Here is a 15,504-nt window from a genome sequence, read left to right as displayed (position 1 = left end):
GGAGTGTACTAATTAACTCCCAGATTTCATGGCGATCGGATGAACTGTGTCAAACCGCATTTGACTTTTATTTTTATATACTGTATTTAAAGAAAAAAGGCACCCTCCAGGGGCACCGCCCTTGCGAAATAAAAAAGTATTTTTTTTTACAGAACCCTTTCCTGGAGTGTTCTAATAAATTCACCAAAGTTTGATAGCAATCGGATGAACGGTGTGAAACCGCAATCGGTTTTTATTTTTATATACCGTATATAGAGAAAAACAAATTGCGCCCTGCGAATTTGACATTTTTCGTTCTCTCAGAAACCTCCCCAGGAATATTCTCAACAACTTCCCAAAGTTTCATGAGCTGGGATGAGAGGTGTAGTAATGCATAAAAAACAGGCACACATATATAGCTTTATATATATATAGATAGATAGATTCACGCAGATACACAATTAACAATAAATACACACAAAAAAACCATATCAATAAAAATATTCACCTGAAATTAAAATAACTAAACATAAAATAAAGCAGAAATGGATACTAACTATTTCATTAGATGTTTTCATTCTCTCTATCCTGGCATTGGCTTCCAAGACATTAGCATGGGTATTAATGGTAGTAGCCATGTGAGCTTCAACTATAGCATCTGTTACTTGGTCAATAAGTAGTCTTCTTTGGTCTGTAGGAGTTTCATGTACCTTTTCAAATTGTTGAAAATGTTAACCTTTGATAAACAAAATTAACTGAAAACAGTAGTATTCTTATAGTAGAATTGACTGCAGAATGAGTAATTATCAATCATTCAAATAAAAATTCTGTTAGCAAATAACTCATGACCTCACCCCAACTCCCACATAAAGATTTCAACAAAACTAGCAGTAGCTTAGTCAATATTATTTTTTTAGCAAAATCATTCTGACAATGGCACTAAAACAAAAGTGCGTGCTGATCTTTATTGCAGTATTTGTAATTTGTTAGTTAGCATTATAATTATGTCACACTGCCAGACAGAAGGTAATGATATATAGCAATAAAACAATTTAAGCAGTGATAAACAACCAATTTAATCATAGAATGTCATGTGCCACTGTCTCAATATTGCTGGGTGCTTTTTAAAACAAACGTAGGCTTCATAGCGCTCATGGGAAAGCTGAGACCCCTAATAGTAGCCTTGCCTGATTCGATCTAGTGAACAACTATAGATTTGCCTATTGCACTCTTTAAAATGAACATAAGACATATGCACCATAGCGCTAATGGTAAAGCCTGGGGTGCCTAATGGCACACTTCTGGGGCACCGCCCCTGTGAAATTGAAACTTTTCCCCCACAGAAACCTTTCCTGGCGTAATCTCATCAACTACCCCAAGTTTCATGGTAATAATGCAAATAGGACAAACCCACTAACAAACCCACATAATTTTATTCATATATATTTAGATTCTAGGATATTTCGTTTTTGTTTCTTTATAAATAAATAGCATCTAAAACTAGAAACATTTTCAGTGTCAGAAACAGGATGCTAGCCATATTTCTGAAAATCAATAAAGATATTTTTAGTTTTTCCATCAAGAAAATATACATGTAACTGAAAGTGATATTTTAATTTTTTTTAACTATTTCAGTGAATAAAATTGTTTTAAAAAAATTTTCTTCACAGTAAATAATTTTGATTTCTTTTAAAAATACAAAACTTCACATCTCTGATAGTGATACTGCCTTACTTCTTTGCTATATTTTAACAATATCTAACCATAGCATTTAGAGGCCAAGCAATGGATTTGATTGTATGATTTTAATGTTTGCTTAAAAAAAGTTTCTTTTGTAAATTACCTCTGCCATGATTCGAGCAACGTCAATAGAGTTTATCGGTAAACTTGACTGATCACAATTTATTTCACAAGGTTCTTGTTTAAAAAATGGTTCCTGCTTAACCAGTGGTTCTTGTTTAATAAATGATGTGTCAGTCTGTAAAATAAAAATATCTCATTTAATTTCTATGGGGAAACACAAACAATGGTATTTAATGTAACCCCCCCCCCCCCCATTCAAGACGTCAACAAAATTTGAAATTTTAGACCCCTTCCCCTACACTCATCCACTTTTGGCCTAAATAATATTAAAAGTTGAGCTTGGAAAGTAGTGAAAAAATAAGCATATTTTAAACGACTTAGTATAAATTAGGCTTTATAAGATAAGCGCTTGCTTTATTTAAATGTTTCTGTCAATAACAAACATAAACTGCAAAATATTAAACATTTGATTTTGTATTTAATTGTATTTTTTCAGCCTTATATTATTAACAATACTTTTTAAAAGGATAGACTATGCAGATAAACATATTTTTTTAACACATTTCTGGGTGAACATAATAAATTTATATGTCAATAGTTGTTAACCTATAGACAAAAATAATATATAGCTGCCAATAGCAGTAATGGTTGCCATGGAAACCACAAAAAAGTGTGAAAACTAACACCTTTTCAAACCTCTATAACTTTGTTTCCGTAAGAGATTTTTAAAAGCTGATAAAAATTTAGATGTCTCAAACCAAACTATACATTTGTACATTTATTCATTGCGATAGCTTGTACTTAATTTTTAATACAAATTTTTACGTACATTTATGAAAAAAAATTAGGGGGTGGTGCTACATAAACATCAATATTTCCTAAACTATTGTACTAAACTTAATGTACAAACGTAGTTTTGTAGAGGGTATAATGCTGAATGAACGTGGAATGTTTCAGTCTTGTATGACAAAGGGTTCCAAATCCTAAGCGATTTGAATGTAGAATTTTGAGTAAAAATGCAAAGTTGAGAAAACGTGAAAAGAAGGGCGGAAAAAGGCACAATGCGTTTCCTCTTATAGAAAACAGAAAAAAAACAACATCTTGTTATTTGTGGAAGAACCTTTTGACTAATAAAATACGAGTTGATTTATGTTGTAAGTTTTAGACAGATTTTTTTATGTAAGCAGAAAATATGTCTACATATATATGTATAAATATGTATATGCTTAGATCTTGGCCATAAAGTAATAAAAAAATATTTTTTTTAAAAAAGCATTTCAATAGTATCTTTATAACAAAAGCTTACCTCTAATTTGTTGCAACTTGGTGGTTGCATTGTGGATGAATTGACATTAATATTCAAGAACCTGTTACTATCCATTTCAGCTGATTTCACTGTATGCTCAAAGTTATTTTTACTGCCATTAGAGGTAGGACTTAGATTACAATTGGGAGAGGTCACAGTACTTTGATTGAATGCCATAAACGTTGAAGGTGAATTTGTATCTATAAATTCATAGGAAGTATTGAATGGTGATGGCAAGTTGTCATTAAGTAATTGATCTCCAGGAGAATATACTGTAACAAAACAATGTAATTATATTTTTAACTATACAAAATGTATTTACTTGTTCTAAGATCTGAATAAATACACCAAAAAGTATATACTAAAAAACTGGGCATATTACTTGGCCCAGCCAATTAGGCCCTAGTTTACATTTCATAACCCAGCATATTACAAAGACACACACAAATAAATACTTTATGGGTGGGTAATACCTAGTGCCAATGCAAAAAATAAAGCGGGAGTGATCTCCCATAAACTTCTTTGAATATTCTTATATTACACTACAGGGGATGGCAACTCGGGAAACAGACATGCTTTTTAATCAATTTTTACATACTTAAACTTTTTAGTCTAGAATAGAATCTCTTAGAAAAAAGAGTTGTGCACTAAATGAACTGCAAACAATGCGTGTATAACAGTGCAGAAAATTAGTACTTTATAAGTTCATAAGAGTTGTTTGAAAAATCGGAAATAACATAAAGTACTACTTCCGGTCACCTGAAATTACTCAAAATTTAGTAGAAAACAGAGAATCAGATCGTTTACTCATATATAAAATTTCAACTACACAAGTTGAAGAGTACACAAGTTATAGACTTTTGAAAAATTGAAAGTAGAATAAGTTCCACTTCCGGTTACAGGAAAATGCTGATAAGTATAATACTTATAGATTAAATTTTATCAACCTAGCTGTAATGTTACTCAAGTTATCGTATTCACAGACACACACAGACAAGATTGCAAAATTATGTTTTTCAGACTCATGGAGGTCTAAATCGTCAAGATTTGTGAAAATCACGATTTAGATTTTTTGCACGATTACAATACTTTATCTATACTCCGTATACAAGAAAGTAAAAACAATTCCATGACATAATAAAAGAGACAGCTCACAACAAGGTGGTGACCAAGTAATGTTACATTACATCTATAATTCATTTGTTCTATGGTGAAAATGGTTTAGGGAATAGACAACAAAAAATTTGGACAGTGGGGGGAGGGTCACTATTTTAAACAATATTATAGTTTATAAGCAATTTATTATTATATTATTAAATAAATCTGGAATGTGAAAAAAATAGTTCTTGAACTGGATTGCAGGTCAATGATAAAATTTTCCACATACCTGAATTTTTGTTACTGTCCTGGGCCATGAATAATGTAGGCATGTTATTACTGCCCACCAAAGGAATTGGACTTAAATCAGCAGTAACTAGATCTGGAAAAGGTGAAGGTGCTTCAATTGAGGAAGGACTTTCTATATCTTTTACATCAGAATTATGAATACCACTGGGTGTGGGAGGACTAGCTATAGGATTTTTATCTGAAGAAACATTTGCTGAGTTAATAGATGTACTCATACATCCATGACTGCCCCCTGATTTTGAGTGCTCACGAAAACTCTGCTGTGCAGCAGAAAGGAATGCCTGAGAAAGAAAAATGTCTATTTTATACATATTTATTTTAAAATATGTAGATAATGCCAAAAGTTATGCTATTATTTAAACTATAAATACATAATATGATTAATTATTTTCTTTCTTATTCATTTTAAGAAACTTACAAACTAGTGTGTTAATTTTTACATTTTAATCAGAAACTTACAAACTAGTGTGTTAATTTTTACATTTTAATCATAATGCATATACTAAAGCAACCACACAAAAAAAAACCAAATCAAATCGGACAATTTAGTTTTAGGCGGACAATTTAGTTTTAGGCGTTATAAAAATAACAATATACCAAACATTTGTTAACACAGCTTTTTGGAAGAATGTGACTCTTAGGTACTGTATGTAAAAAATAGGTAAAATTACTTAAGGATTAGTTTAAAAAAACACAAAACTGTTGACTCAAGTTTAATTATGATAAAATGTAGGAGATGTGATTATGATAATGTCCTCTTTTTAAAACAAGGAATAAAAACTCAATATAAAAACAAGTTAATAAAAAGTCTAGTGACAATTTAAGCGCAATTTCCTTATGTTATCTAAAAATAGATATAATGCTGGGGTGCGTTCAAGCTAGGAGAACGATCAGTTTGTAGGTGTTTATGTAATTTAAAAAAAAAATTTGTGACCGAACGAAAGGATATTTTTGAAAATTTTCTTCGGCAATATTGTTCTAAATTATGGCAGGAATCAAGTTGCTAAGTGGTCTGGTTGCTGAGATATGGGCCCAAAACTGCATTTTTTGGAGGTTTTTTGGCTTTTCCGGGAAATCCAGGAAGGAATTCCGGGAATTTTTTTGGCCCACAATCATCCTCGGAACTTGCTTAACATATTTGCTTTTGGAACTAGTCCTCGATATTGCTTCATTGAGGAGGAGATACGACTTGAAGCTGCGGACACACATCCATCCTTGACGAGTTAATAATCGCAATTGTCCATATGGAAATTGCGCTAAAAAAGTCAGAAACAGTTTATTTTTTTTACATCAAAGCAATCTTTATTGTAAACAAGATTTTGGTTTTAATGTGCAATTATTAAAAAGAAGATCACAGTAATTAGGACAAAAAAGTACCAAAAAAAAACTAACCGCAAAAGGGTCAAAATGTTACCACTGGTGAAGCAAAAAATTACCAAATTTTCTATGTATAACCTTGGTACTCTCAAAAAAATGTAGTTATATAGACATTGTAGAGTTAATATGACCTCTAATGTGCTATGTAACCAACTGATAAGAATCTTTAAAAGTAAGTAATACTGTAATTTTATGCAAATGTAGCCAACATTTATAATGATCTTTCTCTACCAAATTGACAGAAAATAACTTTTTTTTTTAAGGTTGACTACCTTGTCCCCACAATGTTTTAGTGATTGAAATAATTGATTGTCAGCATTCGCTAAAATTTCAAAAACAGTTTAACGGAAAGTAAATTAAAAATACAGATAGATAAATTATACCTAAGCTACCACGACTAGCCCATAATTTTTTGTTATGACTGCCTGCCTGCAACCTCAGACACGCTTAATGAAAAATAGCTAGCAAAATTGAAAGCTCAACATGTGATCATTTCATTCAATAATTTGAATTCTCGTAACACATTCACATGATCAGTCATGCAACAACAACAAAAAGACTAGTCTAAAATCTCCTCTCCCAATGACGTAGTAACTGAGCAATCAGGTTTCTTCTGCAAACCAGCAAAAAACATCATAACATAATGAAGACCCGTGTGATGTTCTAACATGAACAAAAATTAGAGTATATTTTAAATTCCAGACTGTATAAACCATGTGTACAACCTCTGCCCTTTCTATTAAAACATAGATCTCTGCCTCCAACCTGTCGCGGATTTTAGATGAGACCCCGGGGCCCAATCTGCCTACTAAGCATCAATCTTTGATCTCCAGCTCAGCTAGAGGTGTGGAAATGATGTAAAGGACTTTGTTACTGTGCTTTTTGCTGCTTGAACGTAGGCTGAGTCCAATTGTGTCTTTAAGCTATTTATTTACTGAGTCGATGTTTCATTTTTTTTTCTCCTAATCAAATTGACGCTAAAAGGTAAGTCAATGCAAAGTCTGGAGTGAGGAAATAAAGACTGTAGGCTGTACTTGCATGAATACAGTTATTGTATGCATGTACTACCGCCGGGTTATACATTTAGCTTGATTTTGTTCTTTGCACATTACATCAATTAAAATAAGTTGAAGATGAAAAATTTAGTTTGAAAATGATCAATATTGATTTATTTTAGACATCTATTTAGATTTTAGTACAAAAATCAAGTCATGTTTTTTTTTTTACTAAATCCATGTCTTCAAGACGACCGTCGGCCCGCCCATCATATACATACAGAGAAACAGAATCCATTTGAGCTTTATATAGTAGATAATAATAAGAAGAAGAATAAGCTGTTATTTATACAATTATTTCAATCAATACAATTTTAGATGACATGTTTCCTTAATAGGACTTAACATGTACTAAAAAGTCAATAACAGTCATTCTAATACATATAAAGACTTGTGCTATGCCTTCTAGATTTATTAATAAACATAAACAGAATGAAAATAAAGTAAACAAAAAGTTTCACAAATAAATTATGTAGATCTTCTTGAAAATTCATAGCAGAACATTGTACTGTTTTTTGTAGTATAGATTAGTGTATTTATTTATATATGAAGAATAATCATATTATTAAATCATGCAGCACTCTTAAAATATATTTACGCAGCTTTTTATTCCTTGCTAAGCTAAGGTTACCATGTATGGGCAAAGCACCTGTTATCAACCCTCCCCCCCCCCCTTTTATGAAAAACCTACAAAGCTCAAAGCCCCACAGTGATAAAACCACATATGGTCAAAGCACATGTGGGCAAAGCTCCAAGTATAAATGTGTTTTTACAGAGTCCTTTTTATCTTTAATGCCTACTGTTACATGGTTTTCAGGTACAAAAAAATAAAAATAAATATCATGTTTCAAACATTTTTACTGTGCTAAGTATTAGATAAAATATTATACAGTCTATTTTGTCTAATGGATTTTCATTCTTTTAAAGCAGTGGTTCCCAAACTTTTTCAAGTGGCGACCCCCTTTTATAAAAAGTAAGTGACTCGCGACTCCTATAGAATTAACCCTTTGAGCCCTGGCCTCCCTGACCTAATTTCTCCCATTTCCTGAGCTCCCAGGGCCAAACCAATTTTCACTTATCTGCTTCTGACTTTGCCTATAACTTTTGAACCGTTTGAGATAATCAAGCCAAATTTGGTATCCAGATTCAGGGTCAAACAACAATGCAGCAAGATTCTGAAATCCTTTTTTTTTTTTAAATGTTTGAACAGAACAATGTATATAAAACGAACGTATAATTATTGTTTTGATAAAACATAGAAGTAACCAATTTGCATTTAGTAATTGTTTTGTTATTATTGATACCTGGCCATACTAGTTCATAGCCAGAATTCCACTTGTGTGATATCTTTCAAAACAGTTATCACTGCTGGACCCGATGCAAAGAAAAACTTCGCATGTTTTGCACCCGTAAACATTTTTTTTTCGTTTCGGCAAGTCTTTGTCCTTGGTACCACGTGCATCAGAACGTACTTGAACAGTTTCATTGTCACTGTCAATTTCAATGTCACTGTGTTCAGTCTCAAATTGAACGTCACTATCATCACAATATAGACCAGGAATATTATCTTTTTCATCAGAATCAATAATTAGTTGTATTGCCTGAGATGCAGTCATTCTACTTCTTTTGTTGATATTTCGGTCTTTTGCTTAATCTTTTGCACCAACTTTTTGTGATGAAGTCGACGGCTGTGGCTCTGCTTTTCGTTTAGGCAGCATTGCTACGAAATGTAAATACTTTCACTTTCACTTTTCCTAAAAATCAATTTTTAAAATCATAATCCCGCACTCAAAAGACATATGCGCAGTTTTAGTTAGTCTTTCGCTAATTATATTATATAAGACGGTATACCGGCCGCTAGGAATATGACGCTAAATCATCGGGCCGGAAAACCGGCTTTTCTGACATATATGCCTAATGTTGAAGCCGGTTTACCGGCCTGGCGGGCTCAAAGGGTTAAAAAGTCGAAATTAGTAAGGAAATTAATAAGCACTAAAATACGATTTTCTAGTAGACTTTCAATATGAATCATTCACGGTTGAGGTTTTGTTATTGCCAACCTCATGAATTAGCAGCATTAAATTAATTTCTTTGTTTTATTTTTAATTGGAGATGTGTTGAAAATCTATTCTCACAAAGATATGTAGATACAAAAGGAACTTAAACTCGAAATGCAATTCATTTCACGTTTGGGTATGAATGGTGCATACAACACCAAAAATGTGTGAGCAGTTTTTCATTTAACACGATAAGTGATGAGGAATCATTCTGCAAATCCAAGAATTCATCTTGTAATTCATCGGGAATGCTGGCAACATCTAGGGAAGCAGAGAATGGCTTACGTGACAATGCTAATTCTTCTTCTTTCAGCTCAGGGAAATAACGTTTTCAAGTTTCAAATTTTTATTTTTCTCACAATCAGATTCATCTACCACACTGCAGAGTTTCCAAAACATGGCAATATTTCCAATATTTATCTTTCTTCACCAATTTTGCAGCTTTGATATCATGAAAAGATATAATATACATTAGTTTTCAGGTTAAGCTTATGTTGATATTCGAATATATCTGCGAGGTATGATACTCTCTCCAATTACTCTTTGTCGATAACATATTATCAAAGGGTTTGTTTCCCTTGCACTATCAAGAACAAATTGATTTCATCTTTCAATTTAAAACCACGATTCACATATCCTATTGACAGCCAACGTATTGTAATGTAGAACCTTAAGATCTTTATTCATGTCTTTGCACAATTCTTGAAACAGACGGGTGTTTAGGGCTCCAGATTTATTATAATTTAGGACTTGTATTTGCAATGGAGTCAGAAGAGTCTTGCTGGCGAGGGCATACCGGTGAATCAGGCACTGGATTCCCATTGGTTAGGGAGCTAAATATTTTACTTTTTTCTGAAACCCCGATTTTGACCCAAACATGACGCACCATACGTATAAACCCCACAGTTGTTTTCCCATTTTAATCATCCAGTTTCTAAAAACGTAGTTATTTTCCCCATGATATCTTCACAAAATATCAACTCTTCTTTGTTATCATCTAAATGAATATATTTCACAGAGATATGCAACTGCGAACACAAACTCACGTCTGTTGATTCATCAACTTGAAAATCAAACAATGGTAAAAGTTTGATTTCATTCAAAATTTGTTTTTTAACATCTACGGACATGTCTGCTATGTACCACTAAATAGTATTATTAGACAGAGATATTTGTTGCATCTTTTCTGCACTGGAATCCCCAAGAATTAATTTCAACGTTTTCAACAAACAGGGTTTGATTAGATTTTCTCCTATTGTGTGTTTTTTTTTGCTTGGAAATTTCTAATGCGACTTCATATGATGCTTGCACCAATGATTTGCTTTCTTGGTGAAAATTCCTATTTGATAAAATCCCTGACGTTTGCAGCTTGCTTCATGCAGATGAGAGAACTCCATATCTTTTTTGGTGTGATCTGAATGACTTGTCTCAAAATGACGTTTAAGTTTTGAAGTTTTCATGACTGAGAACAACTTTGCTTAGTACACATTGTTTATTCTCTATTCTATTTCCAGTGATGTTAGTAAAGCCGAATTTCAGATATTTTTCTAAATATTAATTTTTGTCTTCATTTTTTGCTAGGGTTTAGTCTACCAGTTGGCGACCCTCCAGTTTGGGAACACATGTTTTAAAGTGTTATTTTGACTAGATGTTTCTTCCCCATCTTACACCTGTCTAATAAGTGTGAACAATTAAAAAACCAAGAAGAGTGTTTGAATTACAAATAGGCCAATAATTACTATAACTTTGAGATAAGATAATTGTACAAAGCTGGTAAAAAAAACTTTACCTGCATTAATTCAGCTTTAAATGTTCCATTAGCCTGTAGCAACTTTTGAAGTTCTGCCATTCTTAGTCGATATAGCTCTTGAGGAGAAGGATATGGAGCAATTGGAAGATTTGTAGTATGTGTTCTACTTGTTTCCCCACTTGCATCTTTCAACCTTTTTGGTCTACGACCCAGACGAGAAGCTAAAAATGTAGTTAGTGAATTTTAATGTCATTATTTAATAAACAATAAATTTTTAACAAACTTTAATGAGAACCATGCACTTCTTACTTTTTTGCATATTGAGCATACAGCAAAAATTGTAATTTGGAATTGTGAAAAAATTCTTATGAAAAACTGATGCAAATTTCTGTTGTTTTTTACTGTGCTTATTTTGTGGGTTTATCTTTTTTTGCATGGACCTCCATAATTCACTTGGCCATATGGGAAAAATGCTGGTCAGCTGCTATGGCTTTGCAGAGGGCTGAAATCTGACTGCAGATGACCAACCACCTTATTTAACCCTATTCATTTTTTTTAAAATATTGATAACTACCCTTGAAACTTGGCTGAGGGCAACAGAAAAAAAAACAATGTCTCTTAGTGAAAAATTATGACTCAAGAAAATAAACCGGGAGTGATCTCCCTTAAACTTTCTCTAATATTCTTATATAGCTAGTTGCACAAGTAAATAAAATATGACGTCACAGGCTCTAAACCTTTCGTGCACAATAAAATCTAATTCAGATGTAGTCGTTCGCATTGCTTTGTTAACCGTTTAAAAAACGATAGAAAGCGATTATGATTCCAATTATATATGCCCTCCTTATTAGCAGCGGTTATTGGCTGTTACCGCCGTATAATTTTTATTTCAACTTTTTATTTGTTTTTGTTAATCTCATATTGAGTTTAAAAGGTGAGTTTTCAAAAATTTACATAAAATAGTAGAACATTGAGACTAACTCTATTTTTAGTAGGATTATCTTCATTTTTTATTAAGCTTTCTAACAAGCATACTTATTTTAGTTTTATCCGTTTAGCAGACTATGCAATATGTCTCACAAACTAGGTACCCTACTAGCGGTATCAATACCGCATTTTCATGTTCCTTCGTTTTATATGAATTATGTCACCAATTTTTATACATTTTTTTTTCTTAAAGAATTTTAATAATCAAACTATTAAATGAGAGGATTCAAAGATAATAAATTAACCTTTTTAAAATAGTAAAAATTGTGTGAATCGAGCTAATATGTTGCGGCCTGTACTACATGCTACTAATGATTGAATTAGAAATACGCTAACTCAACACAAAGTTGAAATTAACTTATATATACAATGATTTAAAACTAAAAATAATGACGCTAGGTTCGATTTGAGTAAGACTATACTATTTTTAGTTTAATTTTTTAACTACGAAAATCATCTTTTTCGTAATGCCTTATAGTAGAGGCTTAAATCTAAAAATCGAGAAAAACGGTATCGCTAATGTTTTGTTGCTATATCCGTTGGTATTTTGATAAATTAAAATAAGAAAACATTCAGACTTAATTTGAATTTAGTGTGAGTCGGTACATTTTCACTGTTATTTTCACAAATGTTTTTACTTTCTTCTTCAGACGTTCATAAGCTATAAAACCCGACTAACAAAATAGATACCGTAGGCCTAAGTATTAGTGATATCGATTCTACCTTTCTCCGCTTTCGTATTCTGTTATATTTGTTTTATATTATTAGGCCATTAGGTCTATTTAAAATGTAAAATAAAGATGTATCTAAGCTGTCTTAAACATTATAAGCCAAAGGTCAAAATTATTAATAAATAGTGGTTAAATTCACCAAGTAGACTGCGGGATCCAAATCTTTTTAATATAAAAAATATTAGTTAAAAACACAACATTTTACGAGTGTGTTCATTCTATTGTAACAAGCTGAATGTGTACACTGATAGTCTTCATTTATTTCATATCACATTAGTTTATCTGGCTAAAGAATAAAACATACCATTGTAAACAAAGGCCTATATTTGCTTGATACCCACTCACACTCAAATAACGATTGTATGAGGAGGGGGGGGAGACTTTCCGAGTTAAAGACCTTTGAGTCGGGTAAGTTAGTGTGATTGATTTTTTCGAATACTACATCTAAAATGAAGTTGAAAGTATGTAAAGTATGGTTGATAAGTTAGCTATGTAGTATTGGGGTACCTTTTGCTTTTCTAAACATGGTACGGAATTGAATCTGCCTTTCATCATCCACAAATAAAGGCACTCTTTTTTTTACACACACCCCCTCCCCCATCCATAGCTTATCCTCATTGTTGTAAGACGTTTTTCCAGACCCGGTATCCCTAAGATTTTGTTAAATGTTATCACAACTGGACAGTGTGGTCTAGTATGTAGTACGCCCACTAACTAAACTGATAGATCGGTACCCGGCCTGGTGACCGTAGGTCATCCCACGACCAAGCTGTCCATCACATTCAAAACCAGTTGGCAAGATGTCGTATTTAAAACTGGAGGCAAAAGCTGGACAGAAACCCTCGTGTCTAGCGTCTGTCTACGTAGCTGTGTGAAATGCTCGATTCTTAATAACGTTGCTGTTTATTTCGCGCTAGCTATGTTCAGTTATCTAACGACACCCAAAGATTATCTCTTAACTGACATGCTTCCAATATGTCAAAAACACTCATATATGTTGCACTGAAATTAGCTGTTTCTATTATACTGTTTACCTAGGAATTAGGAATGTTTATTCTTTTTTTACGCAGCCAGTTTCTTTTCTTGTTACTATTACTATGACGTTTAAGTTAAATTATTGAATATATCAAGTGATATATTTTTATTTAAATGATTTTTAATAAACCACTTTTAAATTAAATAATTTATTAATATCTTGGTAGAGATGCTAATTTTTTTTTTAAATATATTTAAAAATACTTATTTGAAAATTTTATAATTGTGATCCTACGCAGAGTTATTTCCCTTGCGCCTTTTTTCGACGTGACCACTTTTTGCTTTCATTTTCAATAGGCTTAGTTGTCCCTGCAATTTTTTCACCGAAACCGTCATATCTACAGAACCATTTATCCTATAAACATAATTTTGGTATCATTTTGCAATATTTAGTCCCCTTAATACAACCCCGTCGTTATTTTAGTCATTTTAATTATTTAAAAAAATGTGTGCAACTAGCTATTCTTATATAACACTACGGGGGATGGCAACTCAGGATATAGACAATATTTTTAATCAATTTTTAAATACTTAAACTTAAACAAGATGATTTGGAGGAAATTTCAAGGTAAAAACTACCACTAACGAACATTACAATGAGGGTGAAATAATTTTGGCGTTATTAAAAAATTATCAGCATGGTCGAGTCAATAAAGCTCACGGTTGCTAAACCGAAAAGTCTCGAGTTCAAACCCTCAGGTAGATGAGGCTCGTTAGCTGGGGACAGCCACTCTTCTAGTAGAGGAAACTACAAAATCAAGCAACTGCTGCCTTGTAGTTTGTTCTCGGTTGGACAAAGGCTATGGAAGCAAATCCAAAAAGAAAAGCAGGCAGAAATCGGAGTCATAACTGGCGCATAACCAGTTGACACTTATCCTTAATTGTGATGGAAGAGTAGTCGAGTCAGCAAGAGCTCAAGGTTGATAAATTCGAAAAAAGTCGAGTTCAAACCCTCTGGCAGATAAGCCTCGATCCCTTCCAACACTAAAAACTAAGACCGAAGACGAAGAAGAAAGGAGTGTTCAGCATAATATGACACTCCTCCAGCTTGTTGACTAGGATGTGAAGAATACTCTTCATTCTTGTTAGTGAACAGGCTTTATTTTCAAACAATCGCAATAGATGTAGGCAGGCTAAATTTCTCACAAAAAATGATGAAAAACCCCTATTAAAGTTGTTTTAATATCAGATATGAAATTAAGAATTGGAAGGTCACTTATTTATCTTTTTTTTTTAAAGAAATTTTAATAGAGAGTCAGCAACAAACCCAACTTCAATTGAATGACTTGTCAAGTGTTAAACAGAATCAGTGACATTAAATGACATATGTCACTAGTTGTTTTTAAGGCACCTAACTTACTTTCCTTCACAAAATGCCTGAGAATTCCAAATATCAAGTGATGTAGGTCATCTCTATATAAAGGGAAGCATTGGTTATTCTGTCTGATAGTCCTTAAAAAGGGCTCTAGTTGCCTATATTTAGAAACAAAAAAAAAACTAGCTTTGCTTGTAGAAATTTATCCTGCTCAATGGCAGCCTTTCCTATTTAAAATGGCTCAGTTTTAGGTTGAGTATTCTCTCCTTTGCTAATGTTGTCCAAGTATTTTTCAATACTAGGTACTAGAGTTTGAGCTGTTTGAGCCACATTAGAGTTCTAGCCAGCGATGTTTGCAAAAACGAAGAGGAAATATAGAAGATCTCTCCTCCTAGCTGGAGTGTCTTCAAAAATTTAGTCCAGGTTTTTAGCCTTCATAACTGCTTTAGCAGCTCTATGAACATTGTGTAATCCACAGATTCCAATATTAAGGAGATCTACTCCATCATTTTGCATTAAAACATTCTGCTTATCATAAAATGACCAATTGACATAAGCAGGGCTGCCTACTCCAAAAAGATTTTTTTTGAGTAACAAGAGCATAGATTTTCCGTAATAATTGGATGTAAATAAGACAAATTTCATTATTATCCCATCCATTCTTATCGTAATGATAATGGGCTACGTGTCGTAGCGTAGATA

At 32.7% G+C, this 15,504-nt stretch overlaps 1 protein-coding gene across 2 annotated transcripts in view; it reads right to left on the bottom strand.

Annotated features, from left to right (window-relative positions):
• Window positions 1-536: 536 nt before the first annotated feature.
• The window catches only part of LOC131927099 (nuclear receptor ROR-beta), a gene marked incomplete at its 3' end in the record, with an annotated part of 45,084 nt that continues 30,116 nt past the window's right edge, over window positions 537-15,504 (bottom strand). For both annotated transcript variants that reach the window (XM_059282759.1, XM_059282758.1), the window contains 5 exon segments: window positions 537-689; window positions 1,823-1,957; window positions 3,089-3,360; window positions 4,476-4,776; window positions 10,774-10,955. In XM_059282759.1, coding sequence (XP_059138742.1) covers window positions 537-689; window positions 1,823-1,957; window positions 3,089-3,360; window positions 4,476-4,776; window positions 10,774-10,955 — 1,043 coding nt within the window.

The sequence above is a fragment of the Physella acuta genome, unplaced genomic scaffold, assembly GCF_028476545.2.
Source record: "Physella acuta isolate Inbredline_101_S28 unplaced genomic scaffold, ASM2847654v3 ptg001373l, whole genome shotgun sequence".
Classification (NCBI taxonomy): Eukaryota; Metazoa; Mollusca; class Gastropoda; family Physidae; genus Physella; species Physella acuta.
This window is presented reverse-complemented; position numbering and strand designations above follow the sequence as displayed.